Source organism: Pezoporus occidentalis, unplaced genomic scaffold (assembly GCF_034315485.1).
Source record: "Pezoporus occidentalis ecotype Australia unplaced genomic scaffold, CSIRO_AGI_Poc_V1 ctg194, whole genome shotgun sequence".
Lineage (NCBI taxonomy): Eukaryota > Metazoa > Chordata > Aves > Psittaciformes > Psittacidae > Pezoporus > Pezoporus occidentalis.
The window spans coordinates 212,037-229,463 of record NW_026913791.1 but is presented as its reverse complement, the minus strand read 5'-3'; the positions used below and the strand labels follow the sequence as shown (position 1 = coordinate 229,463).

At 37.3% G+C, this 17,427-nt stretch overlaps 2 protein-coding genes across 2 annotated transcripts in view; one reads left to right on the top strand and one right to left on the bottom strand.

Annotated features, from left to right (window-relative positions):
* Window positions 1-17,427, bottom strand: part of PIGK (phosphatidylinositol glycan anchor biosynthesis class K) — a 68,143-nt gene that overhangs the window by 11,147 nt on the left and 39,569 nt on the right. The window contains 1 exon segment of the mRNA XM_062617240.1: window positions 9,160-9,235. Coding sequence (XP_062473224.1) covers window positions 9,160-9,235 — 76 coding nt within the window.
* The window catches only part of EBNA1BP2 (EBNA1 binding protein 2), a 498,012-nt gene that overhangs the window by 446,209 nt on the left and 34,376 nt on the right, over window positions 1-17,427 (top strand). The window lies entirely within an intron of this gene.

The following is a 17,427-nucleotide window of genomic DNA, read 5'->3' as shown; positions in this document are numbered from 1 at the left end:
AGAAGTCCTAAAACTCATTTTAGGTCAAGCATAAATTTTATGTTACTACCCTACCACTTTATAGACTGTTATGATACAGACAAGATTTGTTATTTTTTAAACAACTGTAGCACTAACAATTAATTCTATGATATTTTCAGCTTTTAATTTACATTAAAAGACAATAAATAAAGGTATTAAGAAACATTTTTTTAATGTAGACTTTTACTGCTACTATTTACTATAATAATAATGAACATGATAGTCTTCACAACCCCAAAATTCTACTGCTAGGAATTAAGCTTTCTCACTAAGGTTTTGTAGTTTAATTGTCTATGAGTAATATTGATATTTGGTACCTGGCTGTAATTAAGAACAGGGGAACCATTCTTAGAATACTATTTCAATCCATTAGGCAAATTTTCTCACTATGATATGAAAATTTTCATCTACTTAATTAGCACACCTATTCCTTCCAAGCCTAAATGCACCTAAACTATGTTTCATGACAGCCCAAGCTAAAAAACAGAAACCACAACACATCAATTATGCCTCCGCTCAATTGTACAACCATTTTAAAATGTGTGAACAGTTAAGACAAAATTGAAAAATTACCATAATAGGCTTTGACACTTCCCTGCTTAAGCAAAAATTAATTCTAACTCCCTGTTTTTATGCAAAGCCTTTATAATTTCTCTAATCTCAAATACCCATGAGAGCGAACACAATACTTTCAAGTACAAGAGTGCGAGGCTTGGCATCTTCTCTTTTTAGTTACGCAGTTTATTTGATCGAAGTCTAAACTGCTAAGCCTCCCTTTGTGCTTAATATAAGCCATCCTCAGTGGAAATACAAGTTAATTTAAGTAAAATGAAGTTTTTTAGGAAGAACGCATTCTCTTGCACAGAAAGCTTCACTAAAGCAAAGCTTTTTTTACATGGAGCATCTGTTTTCTGAATTGCTCTGGAACCTGTAATAAACTAAAAAGCAGCAAAATTTTTAAAAGGTGCTTTTACATGTGAAACACCACAAACATAAAACCAGTGTAATGGAGTAACTTATTTATCATTTTACGGTGTGTTTTCCAGTTTCATCTCACATCGTGCATGAAGACACTCTACCAATGTAATGAATTAGCGTATTTTAAGTGCAAGACATTAAGCATCTTCTGTTTTATTGATGGTGACTATTATTAAAACCCACTGCTTATGTTACAACAGTAAATCAGCTATATAGCTAGTATACGCTTCCATACACTGTGTGTGGATCACATACTAAATTCACAGTTATTTCATACATTTCTTTGCCCTGAACCACAGCTGAAGTATCTGTACATCGGATACAGCAGCACATGGTGTATTATGATGCCTACAAACATATTAAGGTCACAAAAAGCTTGGGCATATATTTAGTCTATTCCCATGTGAAGCAGAGGTATATTATTTGCATACCATTATGCACTGAAAAACCTATTCAGTAATCCCCACTGGAGACAACTCACCACAGTGACCTAAATAGTATTCACTTTTCCTATATTTGAAGGAACAGCAAATAAATTGGACCCAGTGCAGATAAATCCAAAAAGACTCAGAACATCTAAGAATCCAGGCTTATAAATGACAAATGCAAATGAATGCAGAGTAGGGTATCACAGAAAAGTCCCATGGAAGCAAAGAATGATAAAAAAAAGTGAATTATATGCTTAATAGAGGACTACAAAGTTGAGGATGAAGTGGCTGGAGAGATAATTTTAGCAAAAAAGATCTGACATTAGCCAAGCTTATTATGATCACAAAGGAGAGCAAAGAGTCTTAAATCACAGAACTCACTTAAAAATAACCTCCTTATTTTTGCAATGACAGCAGAAGTTCTAATATCGGCTGCCCAAAACAAAGCAAGATCGCTATTGATACTTTTATCTATAGCACTGTGCAGCAATTCACGTGACATTATCAACTGAGACCCATGGGACACATACATATTGCTTCTTCAGTAACAGCATACTTTCTGTAATCATGTACATCTACTAACATGCTGTAATTGTTCTCCTCATTTATATTCCCTCCATAATTACAATGTTTTGATTAAACATCTACCAGCCCCTACTCACTCCCTTAATTCTAGTTAACCTTCCTAATTTCAATACAGCCACAAAGAAGGGAGAACATAAATAAGATATCTATGTACTTTGTGCAGAAAGTCAGAAGAGATTAACATAATGGTCCTTTACGGCCTTAGTCTACAAATCAGAATCTCTCACTGTTAACCTTCCTTTGCTTTTTGCCAACATGCTATGTGAAGTTTACTTTAAGCTGTAAGCATTTTTGAACATGTCTCTTTCTGTAAAGCTCAAACACAGCTACAGCATAATAGAAACAACAACCACAGTTTTAAAATCACAGTTGTGAGCTGGTTGCAAAGCCCAACAAAAGGGGATCATGGCACAACCAGTCCAAAGCCAAAACAAAGACAAAGAAAGATCAATAATGTATAGTGAAAAGTTTGTGCATACAGGATCTTCAAACACATGGCTGGTTCAGATGAAAAAAAGCACAGATCATTTTTATACATAAATAATTTTTAGAGGTCATGGTCATACAGTTACTAACAACCCTCCAAATGCAGATATTTGAAGTTCAAATGAGTAAACCACAAAGATCTACAGCACTCCATAAAGCCTGATGTATGACAGTCCCTTCTTGAACCTCTTCCTTCATTTTACATCTTAGATAGTGCTTATTAAAAAGAAACACTTACAGGAATTACCTCTTAAAGAAGCTGCAAATCCACCATGACACCTCTAACAATTATAGCTACTAATAAGCCAGGGTACCTTTTCACGTATTTTTTAATAGAACATCTGACAATTCTATGTGCTGGTGGGTATGAAACTGATGTCTCATAACCCATTAAATGGATTACGCTACATTCACATACAACAACTCACATTACCACTGTTCTAAAAGGCAAACTGCGCACTCCCATGATAAGCACAAAAGCCTTAAATTTACTTCAGTTTCAACAGAGTAACAATTATTTTCACTCTCACCTGCTCATGAGAAATATAAACAAAAATTTTCAGGGGATATACATACAATTTGGGCTGATATCTATTGTATCTGGCTTTGGAAAAGCTGTCTTCACATCCCTAGCCAGGCTTTTTTAAGCAGTAGTTTTGAGCTCACTGTTGCTTAATGAGCACAGGAATCTAACAGGGAGAGTGTGGCCACTGGAGGGGCAGGCCCTAGTTAAGCTACTCTGAGCTGCCTCTCAAACTGATGTCCCATTCTGTGCCAAAGACAACTGAAGATACAATGCCGATTTTTAAATGTAAGGGTTTTCATGGGTCAGGGAAAGAGAATGGAGACACGACCTCAGAAATCTGAACAGTTCGGTGCAATACTTCTTTGTCCAAACTGTAGGAAAAATGTAGCTGAAAATGGTCATTTTGAAAACACTGCATCAGTTGCATCTGCTTCTGCTACTACCTCTCTGTGAAGAGGTGACTGTTTTTGAGGAAGAACATGGTCTAGGGGTTACCATCACCTTGCTGGATGCCACTTGTGCGAGGAAGTGATAAATTCACATTCCAAGAAATGACAGCAGAGACTGGACCCTATTGATGCCCAGACAAGCTAATAATGTGCATGCACATCAAACATGCACATCTGATAACCGCTTAACTAACTGTTCTTAACCAAGCTGTATAATAGGAAGAGAAAATTCTTTTATTGTTGTTAAAATACACTTTGGTTTAATCTCTAAAAATGCAAGGAAGGAGGCAAAGTTACATATTTTAATGCATAAGCAGGGGAAAAAAGGATGGACCATGCATGCAACATTTCTGCCAAGAAAAAGCTACTATTCTCCAATGTTTCTGGACAGCTGACTTACAGAAAATGTTCAGTGTGGTATTTCTGGTAGGAAATGGTTAGAAACAAGAACCCTACAACTGACTGTTCAGGTTCCTCATGGAAGAAACCTTTCAATGCATTTCTTTATTGCACTGTATTCATCTGTAATTGGAAGGATTTAATACTACGTTCAGTTCCCCTGCAATGCTTGGTCAGCAACAAAAAACACTTATGCTTCCTTTCTGTCTCTGCCAAGCAGTGTTGTGTGCAGACAAAAGAAGAGTTTGCCGGGTATGAATATTTTGGTAGTCTACCCTTACAGAAATTAAGTTCCTCATAATTATTGCTAGATTTTTAAGATTTGGGAGGCAGCATCTGAAAGAAAACTAATTCCAAGATATGTATCTTTATTGTGTCTTGGAGTCTAATCTAATATTTGAATTTAACAAAGAGATAAAGACGCAGAACTTCCCCTGTGCTTGAGAAGCAGTAAAATAATGATCCAAAGTAGAGAGTGATCACCCACAACAGTCATTTAATAGGAAGATGGAAGAAAAGAGACTGCTTTACTAGGCCTCTGCTTCCACAGGGTTTCCCTCATGCCCAGATGAAAAACAACAAAACAAAGCAGCTGCGCCTTGTCTGCAAAAACAAATCATCAGTAATTTATGCTAACTCCACATCATTGTATTCTGTGATTGGAAAGAACTGATGAGAAAAACAGCAGCAAATAAAAAAAAATTGCTGTTTAAATCTTTTACAAAAATGCTGCACTCAGAAATATGCTCTATTTCAGGAATGTTAAGACTTTGCTCATGAGGCTTCATTAGGCTAACATGCTACTTAATTTCTGAATAAGAGAGAAACAACCTTTTGTTTGTCTGCACTACCAGCTTACATATGAAGGTCCTGAATAACATCACTGACTGCAGTAGTTCCCTGACTGCCTGAAAATATAGCTGAGAAAGGACAGCTATGGGGCAATGGGCAAGGCACCAGTGCAATGCCTAAATTTTAAATTTATGCTTTCAAGGCTGTACGAGCACATGATTTTCATATTGAGCATCTCACAAAGATTGTAAGCCACATAAAAATACTTTAATGTTTGTGAAAATATTTAAGTCTGAGACTAAAATTGTCGTGATACAGATAAACAAAAATACTTCAGAAAATCTATAAAACAGTTTGTTCTATTTTCTTAATACTGTTTCAACAGTTTCTGCCAAATGCTGCTTAAGAAAACCTCTCTCAATTAAATCAGCATGAAAACAGAATAATATCAACAAATGCAATAAACTAACACCCCTCTACTATGCGAGAACAAGGTCCTGAGAATGAATAAAAACTGATCTTCAAAGCAAAAGGATTTTCTTGGGGTGGGGCAAACTCGACACAGAAGCACAGAAATTACAGAAACAAAGACCTTGAAAGACTTAATACAGAGCTACAACTTTACAGTCATCTCTGATGGCCATCAGCCTGGGCATTTGTAATTCCGGAGATCCCCCTCCCACCTGCTTTCTTAAATTTCTTATTTAATTTCCCTTATTGTGGTCTGCACTCAACACCCTCAAAGTGGAGTGGATGTGGCAGCTCCCTAATGTCTCTGAGCCTAAACTCAGGAAAGCTAATGGTGCTCACACGAGTTGCTCAACTAGCTTCTGGAAGAGAGAGACACATTCATTTAGCAGGTTAGCATCATCTCCCAGTAATAATCTCCTGAGATTACACAAGGCATTTTCCAATGAGGCTTCTACGGAGAGGCTACAGGAACACACCGGTTAAAAACCTCTACAAATCCAACAAGCTTAAGACCTACCTCCAAAAGGAAACTCAATCTAATTTAATTAGAAATTATATCCAACACTCCCCCATGTATTCCTCTACGTAAGAAAATACTTAGGAACTCTCAATTTTTAAGTAACTGTGCAACTGCAAGCCATGCCAAATTTAGGTAAATTCTGCAATTGCTACCACAGGCTGGAAGTCAGTTTCCTGAAATGCCATCCTGTTTTAACAGCACGTCACTTTATCTGCTTAATATTTTACAATCGACTCAAGCATGCAAGTTGATCATGATCTCAATTTGCTGTTTCATTTTGTTTTCAATTATAACAACATCAGGAGATCTGGCATTTATCCACTGAAATGTGCCTTTCATCAATAAAACATTCTTCAATCAGTAAGACACCTGTAACAGTTTAAGTCCTTTCAATATCCTAAACCCCAAGATTGGCAAAATATGTTAACACATAGTGACATTCAGAGCACGAGCACTGCCACTGAAGTTAGGTACTTTTATTAAAACACCCTGCTGAACTGGAAGGCCAGAAATGAATATCCTTTATGATAAATGAAAACAATCTTTTCCCCGTTCTTTCACCTGATCTCTTTCAGCTAAAGACAAGTGCAGAATTAAAGTAGTCCCTCCACACACACCCCACCCCACCCCCCCACCCCCCCTCCTTTTTTTGGGAGGGAGTTGTGTTTTTTGAAACAAAAACCAGAAGGGCATTTCTGTTCATTAGTATAAAAGCTTTTAAAATATCAGAGATGAAGTACCAAAAAGAATGTCAGAAATCACATGTAAACACCCAAGGAAAACATGTAGACTTGGTGTTCAGGAGAACACATGTACAGTGAAATTTGGATAGAATTAGCAGCCACATTGGCTAACAAATACAACTAAAATGTACTTTGGCATTATACTGATTTAGGATGCCTGTCTACCACTGTGAAATTCTAATGTATATTTGTTCTTATTTCTGCCCATAGGTAAACAAAACACGGGTTAACATGACAGAAATCTTAATCTGATACAGAACCAACAACAAGGCCCACACTTAAACACAGTGATTATTTATTTGGATGGAGCACCATAATTCCACAAATAGTATTCACTGCTTTTACTCATATTTTCTTTTTTCTTAAATTAAAAAATATTTGTTCTTATAAACTTAACATGGGCCTTGCACTCACTGCACATCCCAATTGTCACAGGTCCCTCAGAAACAACACATTATAACATATGCTGCAGTAATTCACCAGGACACCAGTGCAGAGTATATTTAGCTGATTACAGTTCCTAAAGGCTTGAAAAGGCATGTACACCATTCAAACCCAGGGAATGATGTCTGACTTCTTGACATGACAGCTAAACAATGAACATTTTATTCTACTTCTCTACATCAGGGTTGTTTGCAGTTCTTTTGGGTCTGTTCTGCAGCTCTGAGCAGACCACGGCTCTGTACTGCCAGTAAATCTGTTATAGTAAACAGGTAAGAGTACACAAAAAACAGGCTTTTGCCTTTCCACAGTGCAATATTCTATTGCAGTGTAACACACAGTAGCCAAATGAACCCTCTGTGGTTATTACCCACCTAATGTAGTAAAAATATTACTATGACATTTCGTCTGGTCGGCCATCTTAAAGGTTAATTCTGTTTCCTATTTGAGATTTTCCTCTAGGTGAGCCAATATGTGCACTTTCTATTTACTGATTCCAAACAACCCTCAAACTGTTTCATTGCTCACTCTCACTGTTAAGAACATATTGACTGGCTGCCTGCTCTGCTGTTTAATTCATTTATGCTAAGAGTCAGGCATGAAGACAGAATTTTAAATGTGACATTTGCAGGCTCTTGGGTCATTTGAAGCTCTGACAACACCAGGGAGTTCCTGACATACAAACTGGCCCTGATTTCCAATCTTCCATGTTCTGAACACATCAGAGATTCTTCCCAGTGGTGCAGATTTCAGCCAGAAGTTTTTTAATCCCTTGTGTTTACATCTCACAGAAAAGACTTGTACATTTTAAAGTTTTAAAATAAAGCTTATGTTTCCTTTAAGGCAGAACCAGCACCGCCTGCAGTGTGCAACTCAAATGCTTAATAACATCCATGACAAAGTTATTCAGAAAGCTCTACAATAATAATTAATACTTAAAGGATATTGTAAGCAACTTTGACATTTGGTGGACTTTTATTTGTCTCTGATCTTCAAGCATTCAAAACCAGCTCCATCTGAAACTACAGCTTTATCAAACATGGTCTATCTGCCTTATTGCACCAAGTCCCAGTTTTCAGGTTGGAAGTCTTCTTTATCTCAAGGCGGTGAGAACAGCACCATTTTGCCTCCCATGATGAACTTTCATTATCTTCCCCAACTTACAAGTCAATTTGTCAGAGTACACCAGATTACCTGAAAGATATCACACTGTCAAAGTACCATTAAGAAAATGGTAATCCGACTTTTTTTTTTTTTTTTTTGCTGTTGCTGGTTTTTTGGGGTTTTGGTTTTTTTTTTTTTTCTGACAGCAACAGAGTACATCTTTTTGCTTCCTTTAAAGCATCACCTAGAGGAGAGTCGCTAAGTCTCAACACACTTGTTCTAAAGTGTATCGCAAATTTTACGTATGTTATTTGGCTATGAGTGTTTTCACAAAATAGGCAGAGCCCATTGTGGCTAATAGCAAAAAAATGAGAAGACCTGTGAATGCAGACTGGGCTTCTAACCTACCAGAAAGATGGATTGAGAATCACACCTTGAACTTTGAGAAAAAGGCAAGAACAGAACATAGAACCTTTCACATAGAAAAGATTTCTTCCTCCTCCTTGCCATAAATTGAGTCAAAAGAGATAAGCTATAATAAAAACTGTAGCCTTCTATTCAATCTCAGCTCAGATCACCCCTCATTTGTTTACCTAATGATCTTTAAGGTCCTTTCCAACCCTAACTAGTCTACGTTTTTAAATAAAGTTAGAATAATGTTTTTAAAACAGTTAGAAGGCACAATCTAGGCAAAATCACAATCTCTGGGGTTTGTTTTGTTTGTTTTTGTGGTTTTTTTTTAAAACAAAACCAAAAAAACCTGTGGAAAGCAGAAAGGATGACACTACTATAGTCAAAAATAGTGCTAATTCAGAACTGCATTAGGAGGGGAGACTGTTTTCCCTACTGAACTTGTCATGACAATTATTCTACAAAAATGACTCTATACTTTGGTGCTTTTTCAGGAATGGGAATATGATTTAGGTCAAAATGCAAACTCAGAGAAATTAATCTATTTTTTTTCCTATCAGTAGACAGCAATTTTAACAGCAACCTCTGAAGTGTTAACTATGTTATACACCAAACATCTTTTCATTGCTATGTTCAGAATAAGACTTTTACAATCTAGCAGTTGTCAACTGAGCAACAGTATGGTTTTTTTACATACTTACAGCATGAGGACATTGATTCTGTGTGACCTACAAAAGCAGCTTAAGTATTACAGATGCTGTTCATTCTCAAAAACAAAAAAAATACTGAAAATAGAAAGACATACCTGGTGTATTATCTGAGCTACAGGAAGCTGTTCAGCATATTTTAGTGGTTCTGTTGCCAACTCATCCTTTGGAAGCCTGGGCAGAAATGGAAGTTAACGTGGAAGTTAGTACACTATTTACCAAGTTAAATTACTGAAATTTAAGAGTTTCAGGTACATTACTGTAAAAAATATAGTACCTAGGATAATATTTTGCTTAAGACGAAGAAAAAGTGCATTTCAAGACCTTAATTTCTTACAAAGTTAAATGAAAGAAAACATTTTTAGTAAATAGAAATGTGCGTAACTGTGGAGTTTTTCCTGACTGACGCACATTAACCACAGATTTACCAGCAGAAACCTAAGAAAACTTACACATTTTGTTTTAGGTGAACAAAGTGCTGGTGAAAACTGGATTGAAATCCCCACACTAAAAAGCCTTCTGTATTTACAGAGCAGATTCAGCACTGTTAGCAATACAAGCTCCTTCACTCAATCATGCCAACATAATTCAAATATGACCAACTCAAAAAGTAAGAGGCATTCTTCACCATTTCCTGTGTTTGCTGCAAGTACACATCAGCATTCAGCTGTAATAGAAGTTCAACACCACAAACATTCATGCATTTGCCAGCACAGTAGTGTGTACTACTGGTTTCAAAAAAGCGAAAGAACCAGCGTGAACAAGAAGAGTAGAATACTTCACACAGAAAAAGCATCATATCCCTTTAAACTCCAAATAAACTGTAGTTGCAACTAACAATTCAGAATCTATAAGCAGTCTCTTACAGATTCTGAATTGTTAGTTCTTATGTCGTGGTTTAAACCCAGTCAGGTAACTCGTTCACTCACTTCTCCCCCTTCTTGCCCTCCCCCTGCCCCCAGAGGGACAGAGAGGAGAATCGAAAAGAATGCAACTCCCATGGGTTGAGATAAGAACAGTTTAGTAACTAAGGTATAACACAAATCACTACTGCTACCACCAATGATAATAATGATAAAGGAAATAACAAGGGAAGAGAATACAACATCTCACCACCAGCCAACTGATAACTCGGCCCCCCCAGCCCGACCAAGCTCTGACCCATACCTCTTCCAACCCTGCAGTCTCCCAGCCCTTCCGGCTAACTCCCAGTTACATCCTGGGCATGACATGCTGTGGTATGGAATACCTCTTTGGTCAGTTTGGGTCAGGTGTCCTGTCTCTGCTTCCTCCTGGCTTCCCCTCCTCCCTGGCAGAGCATGAGGCTCACAAAGTCCTTGGCCAAACCAAAACATCATTGTTATCAGCTCTGTTCCCAGGCCAAAAGTTAAAACACTGCACTGCACCAGCTACCAAGAAGGAGAACCATGACAGCTACTGCTGAACCCAGGACATTATATTTAAATGATAGTAAATTAATACGAAAGCATGTTTTAAACCCTTCAAGCATACTGCTTTCATCTACTGAAACTGCACAGCATATGCTACATTTTCTAAGTATCATTCAAGGTTTTCATCAGCCATTCCTCAGTGTTTCAGCAGAGTTCTGAATACGGGAATTTGAGTAATATGACAGGACATGAAGGACAGAAAAAGATTCCTACGAAAACAAGGCCTTTCCCTAAGCTGAAGAATTTCTTTCAGACAAGAACTATGGCCAAGACATTATTTCCCAGTTTCAAATTACTACCTCATACCCACCCTAGTCTAAAAATGATACACATTTGCTGGGTTAATTTACCTGCAGACCAGCTGCCAGGTGAGAGACAGAAACTATAGGCTTAGTCAACACTGAGAGTCAACAGGCTGTGGTAAAAGAAAGGACAATAAATGCACATCTCTTCCATTTGTGAATTTCTGTCGTGGTTTGCTATGCTGTTAAGCTCCAAATAAAAGCCTAAATACCCAGAAATTTGCTATGAACAGAGTATGAAAGTCTTACTGTATAAGAAATTTTAAAATGGAGAAAGAAAGAAAGAAATATGGCAATAATTCAAAGATCATACTGACAGCCCGTCTAGAACCATTTAATGTGCTTAAGAAAAATTAAGAAAGCAAGCTCTGAACTACTGAAGCTGGTTTAGTGAAAGGGATTTTGGACTATTACGGCAATGATGAATTTGTACTTGCAGCATGAAATGCACTGCTGAAGCCAGGACACCAACACAATCGTCAAAACTTACAGTGAGCTCAGCAACTTCACCGCAGTGTGCAGAAGGAACCTTTCCACTCGTTTCCTTTCTACTTTCTGCCATTTGCGGAGTACTGACTAGCAAACATATCACAGTCAGTGTGAATTTGAGATGACTTGTGTTTTCCTGGGAGCCTGACAGCTGACACAAGACCTTGATTTGTGTATACCAGCTACATAAACCCATTTCTTAGCCATAGTTGTACATATGTAACCGCTGTACACAGAACAACATATTCATCAATTACCTGGAACACTTATCTCTTACAGTCTTTACAGACTGGAAAACCTGCAAATCTGTAAAGACTGCAAATCTGGAAAAAAGAAACCAGTATCTCAAATCCCAAAATTAAATACTTGAAGCTGCCAGTAACAGCTAAAATTACTGTAAACTGAATGTTAGCTGGGAGAAAAAAAAAAAAAGGCTTGTCTGTTCTATCAAGGACTTCGTACATTTGGCAATGTTTTCTGTCTAGACAGTCAGCATTCCCTTGCATATTCAAACACCCTCCTTGCCAAATGCAGGAAAAAAGACCTTTCTTCAAATGTCAAAGGATTAAAAAGATGGAGAAAATTACCAAGATAATCTTGAGCCTTAGGAAGCTTTACTAGAAAAATAGAGAGGGGAAAATGATATAAACATGTATTTTCAAGTAATTAGATTTAAATTGAAATTAGGCTGATAAGAGCCTTTCAACATTAAGAAAGACTTTATTTCTTATTTTACTTTCTGAAAAAATAAATCAAGTCAATTGAACTACACTATATTTTATATATACACTGTATGATATAGATTACACAGGTGCACATTATAGTATATACACATACACATGTCTACATATATATACCCCCACAATAACATACATAAACACATGCACACAGCTAGCTTGGAGAAAAAGTTCTCAACTGTTCTCTCAAAATCTTTGCTTAAATGCCATGAAGTTCTTGTATACATACTCAGTGACGTACTAGCTGTCAAGTGTACAAAACAGAGTTTTGATTCTTCTCTCCTGCAGATAAGCCTCCTCAAGCAGATGAGCATGTATCTCAGTCTTTTATATGAAACTGCATAAATTAAAGCATGGGACCTCAAAGCTCTTGACCAAAAAAAAAAAAAAAAAGCTTACCAAATTTTACCCAACTATATTCTCTACCTGGAGCAAGTCATTACCTTGAGCTAGCAGGTTTAATAAAGCAGTGTATCAATAACCTTTCCAATTTTCCTATCAAGTGATGATATCTGTGACAAATTGAGAGGTAACTTCCAGTCCTCAGTTTTTAGTACTTATTACAGTCCATTTGGAAAATGCTTTGAAGTGCTTCACAATGTCCAGCATGCTAGGTTCTAGCTGTGTAACAATGTCAGTCATAGCACTTTCAGTACTCATTTTAGCAGATACAAGCAGTATAAACTCCTCTGAAGAGAATTATTATTATGAGGCTCCATAGATCCCGTTTTCATTTCTCAGAGCAAGCACCAGCTTACTGGTCTAAATATTTGTGTAACAGGTATAAGGCAACTTCCTCTACATGTCTTTTTGCTTGTTTTATTTTGCCAACAAAACCTGTTGTACAGTCACTCCTTCTAATAAAGGTGAAAACTGGATGATGCAACAAGAAATTGCTATCCTATAAGCAGCACAGAGGATAAAACACTGCGTATGAAAGGAAGCAATATCAATCCTGAAAGCTCTGGTTTCCAGGAGTAAAGTCAAGATTTGTCTGTCCCAAGGAAAGGCCAGAAACAGCTTCTGGAGCCTTAAATCCCCTGCAAGGGGGCACAGAGGTCATTTTTTGAATAGTCTTTTCAATAAGAACAGAGACAGCTTACTGCCAGTAAGATAAGCAACATGACATAGCTCACAACTACATGGCTGAATTCTCTGCCCCAAAGTGAGGGCTGCATCCAAAACTAGGTACTCACAGCACATATCTTATGTACAAACATTGTCCAGGAAAGTGCTGGCCGGCATGAGCCAAAATAATATCCGGGACCATGGTAACAATTAAACATCATACATGCCTGCAAGTCAGTCTGACTATCTAATTTACAAGGACAGAAGCAGCCTCATATTCTGTCTAGACTGGTTAGCTTGTTCAGTTTTGCAAGTGGATCAAAAAAAAAAGCCACAAAGGCTTTTGTTCACCAAGGAGAAAGAAATTTGCCAAAAAAACAATACTTCATTTTACATGAGCCCAAAGCTCGTAGCACTCTAACACTGGGCCTCCATGAATGGCAGGATTACCTGCAAGAGGCAATCCTCTTCTAGAAAGCATAAGGGACACTGAAGGCCGTAACAGGAGAGGTAAAAAAGGTCAACACAGAAGAGGATGTTCTACTTCCTCCTCTCTTGCAGGGTGGAGTAAGAGAACAGGTCAGGAGAAAGATCATCTTCATTACAATCCTCCTGACCTTGCCTCTTCCTTTCATACAAGAATGCAAGTAAATTGGTTACTACTCTCCTCCCACAGATCATCTCCAGATGCCTGGGGTGTATTCTGTTGTGCTCAAATCCAGCTATGTACAGAAAAAAAAGCCCACAAATACAAAACAAACAAAAAAATCTCAGCTGATGAAATTTATGCTCAAATCACATGAGCAATTTGAGGTTATAATTTCACAAAATTAACTGGCCTCACTGTTTAGTTCTTTGATATCTGACACTTGAACCTTTATAAAATTAAAGGCTAATTTATTGTAATACACATTTCTTTGTATGTTTAATTCCTTTCAAAACAATTCTAGCACAAAAATAAGTCATTTTTCATGAATTAATTTCCCAGTAAGAAACGGTCCTTTCTGTCTCAATTGAGCATGACAGCAGAGTGCTGCCAACAGTGCCAAAGCAAGCTAACACAGCAGAGTATCAGCATATACAGCATCACGCCTGACAGCTGGTAACGCAAAGCATAAGGAGATCCTGATTTTCAAGGAGAAGACTAGAAAGAAATAGAAAATCAGAAGAGAAGTGGGAAGCACTAAGAGACAGCAGAAGAGGAGGATCTTGAAAATTCAATTTAAAAGTTATTTTTATACTGCCACTGTGACTGCTCTTAGATGAAGAAAAGTAAGCATGAAGCAAACTGTAGAAAGTGAACCTAAATCCAGTAAAATGTGTCAAGATATTTAGTGAAAAATCTTATTTGTTATTTATATTTGCATGCTTGCTCTCATGGGAAAAATCCTGAGCGCGTCAACGTGTGCTAAAGTAAAATAAATCCCTAGCATCAAGAGGTGGCATATTTTGCCACAAGTGCTAATGCAGCCTACGGTCTGCTACACAGAACAGCTGCAGTGGCTTTAGGGCAGAGATATGTTTTATCTCATGCAAGTATTACAAAAATACAGGGAAAAAAAGAGCAACGTGATCACTAACTGGTTTGCTCAAGGCAGAAATGGGCTGTTAAGACACTTTTAGAGAGAAAAGTCTAGGTAACAGGACAAGCCACAAAACCTGGTTCTCTGGGTAAATACACACATTTACTAATTATATAAGGCAACAGGACTAAAGCCAGTATTTCTTCCTTCCTATACAATCTCTACATTTGATGGTTTGGACAGTTCACACATTCTTTCATGCATATGACCCATGCACAAGTAATACTGCACCTCTTTGAAGCTACTGTTCCTTGATAGTTAAGTCCTAATATATAATCATCTCTCTTGGAAACTACATGTAATCACTGAAATCAAAAGTCAGGAGTGTGGATAGGGTAAAGAAGCAGATATGAGAGACAAAAATGCATTACGGAAAAAGGTGTTTGAGGATTACCTTCTTTATTTGCTGTAGATGTACACAGCTCACACTGCTCCTAAAGCACAGCCTGGTTTGTTTAACACATAACCCCTGAATAGTATAAACGAAACACTGAAATGGACTGTCCCACTTCTAGAAGCACCTTGAAAGCAGCACTGCAATGGATTGGACAGTCAGTATGTGACCAAAGGATGCAAGTAACACAGCGCTGGCCTAAATCAGACACCCCAGACAGAAAGATTTAAATTATTAACCAACATCTGTATATAGTGCTGATAGCTTTATTGACTATAAGTACAAGAACACACATGCATCTGGCAATAAAAACAAAACAAAATACCAGAGCTTTATATACCACATCACAAAAAGTTATTAGGTTTCCTATTAAAGAGAGGCTGAAATGAGCTATGTCGGGTTTGAGTGAATAGTTTTTAAAATTGGCCATTGAAAAATTTATCTACCATATCCATACTATAGAAGATTAAGAATTAGACCTTGGATTAATGCCAGGTACTTGATCTATCTGCTAAATCCTGACTTTACACATGTACACATATTAAAGAATAGGGTATGTTTAAACAACAGAAGCCTTAATACATGGAAAATGCCAGTGCTTGAAAATGAGATCACGGTTAACTTTGCTCTTCCCCAGAAAGTGTGCTAATTAATCATTTTTTATTATCTTTTTAAGGGAATGCAAGATTTGCTTAGCTTATTTACCACATGGATTCTCACAAAGAGGAGACACGAACACCCAAGAGCATAATCATTCTGGGAAAATCCTCACAACGTCTCCTTCACGGCATCACTTTCTTCAGTCAAGGGGTCAAACCAAGTCTTTTGGTTACTTAAGAAAGCATTCAGTGTACTCTTTGTTACCGCAGCCTTTGCTCAGGTGACTGTGGGTGTTCCCCTCTAAAAACCTGATATACCTAATAACGCAACCAACTTTATTCACTATCATAGTACTGAGCTTTGGTAGGCTGGACAGCTGGCAGCTTACCTTGGGAGACCTTGGAGGACACTAACAGAATGCTAATATGCATCTTTCTCAGTTCACTGCTGTGGAGTCTGAAAGTCATGACTTTGAATGGGTAAAAGATTACTCAAAGACGAGGAGAAGAGGAGCTATGTCTACAGTGTAAATATGCATGCATTTCACATGCCAAGCACAAGAAGATTCTCCGGTCCGCCAATGCTGTGACCTCCACTTCATGATGGTTGCAGAACTGTAATGCAGCAAGTGGTGCACTATGAAAGACAGCTTGAAAAGACTGCACAAAAATGAACATAATAAGGAGGTAAAGTAAAAAATATAAATTTAAGGCAAAAATTAAAAACTAAATCAACGTTAGACACAATCAGATTTATGATTATCTGAAAAAGCAAGCTACTAACTTACACTGAAAAGAAAAAAGATTTTATTCCTGTCTGCTGGCCTTTACAGAGATATTGCTGCAGAATAAAGCAGCAAAGTATCTTCTGATTTAGAAAATACGTTCTGTAATCTGTACACTTCTTTTCAAATAAATGTGAAAGATTTTGAACCAAACGAGTTGTACAGATTTATTTCTGGAGTTTAAAAAAATACCTTCAGTCTCTTTAATGCACAGGGATTTCTGCTGGACGTGATCACAAACAGACCTGCTGGTGTTCCCAGAATCTGACAGACACATTGAGTTATAATCTGTTGTTCATAAACTGGATAAAACTAGAAGGTAACAAATGTTTCCTCTGCCTTTCTGTGATCCACACATAATTTCTTATCTAAAGAATTTTGTGGGATTAACCTTTGTCAAGCCACATATTTTTAACCATTCCAAGATCCTAAAAAGAGGTGATAGAAATTTTAATGCAGGGTGACCAATATTGTGTCTTCGCTCTTCTCTAGCAATGACTTTTGTCAAAATATGTGTAGTTGCTGAAGGGACGCTCTGTTCTTCCTGCTTCTATTTTTATACTTAGGCAAGACACAGGAAAGGAATTAAAAAGAACACCAGCTTAAGTAAGCAGAACTGACTTTGTTACTACTGGAAAACACATGACCTGTAGGGCTTCATTTTGTTATCTCAAATATTCCACATTTTAGGTAAATTAGAAAATCTCTTTTGAATTAATTTAAACTTCAACATGATGATGCTGCTGAAGCACAAAATGCTAATCAAAAAATGGAGATAAAAAGACTAGCTAAGTCTCTATCACTGAAAATCACAATTTAAGTCCACAGCTAAAAGTAGGTACTCATTGCTCAATGTTAATTTATTCCCATAGGTTTGGCCAAAAAAAAAAAAAAAAAAAAGAACAAATGTCTCCATCAAAATTCCCAAACTCGGGGCATGTTCAGCATGGGACAAGGC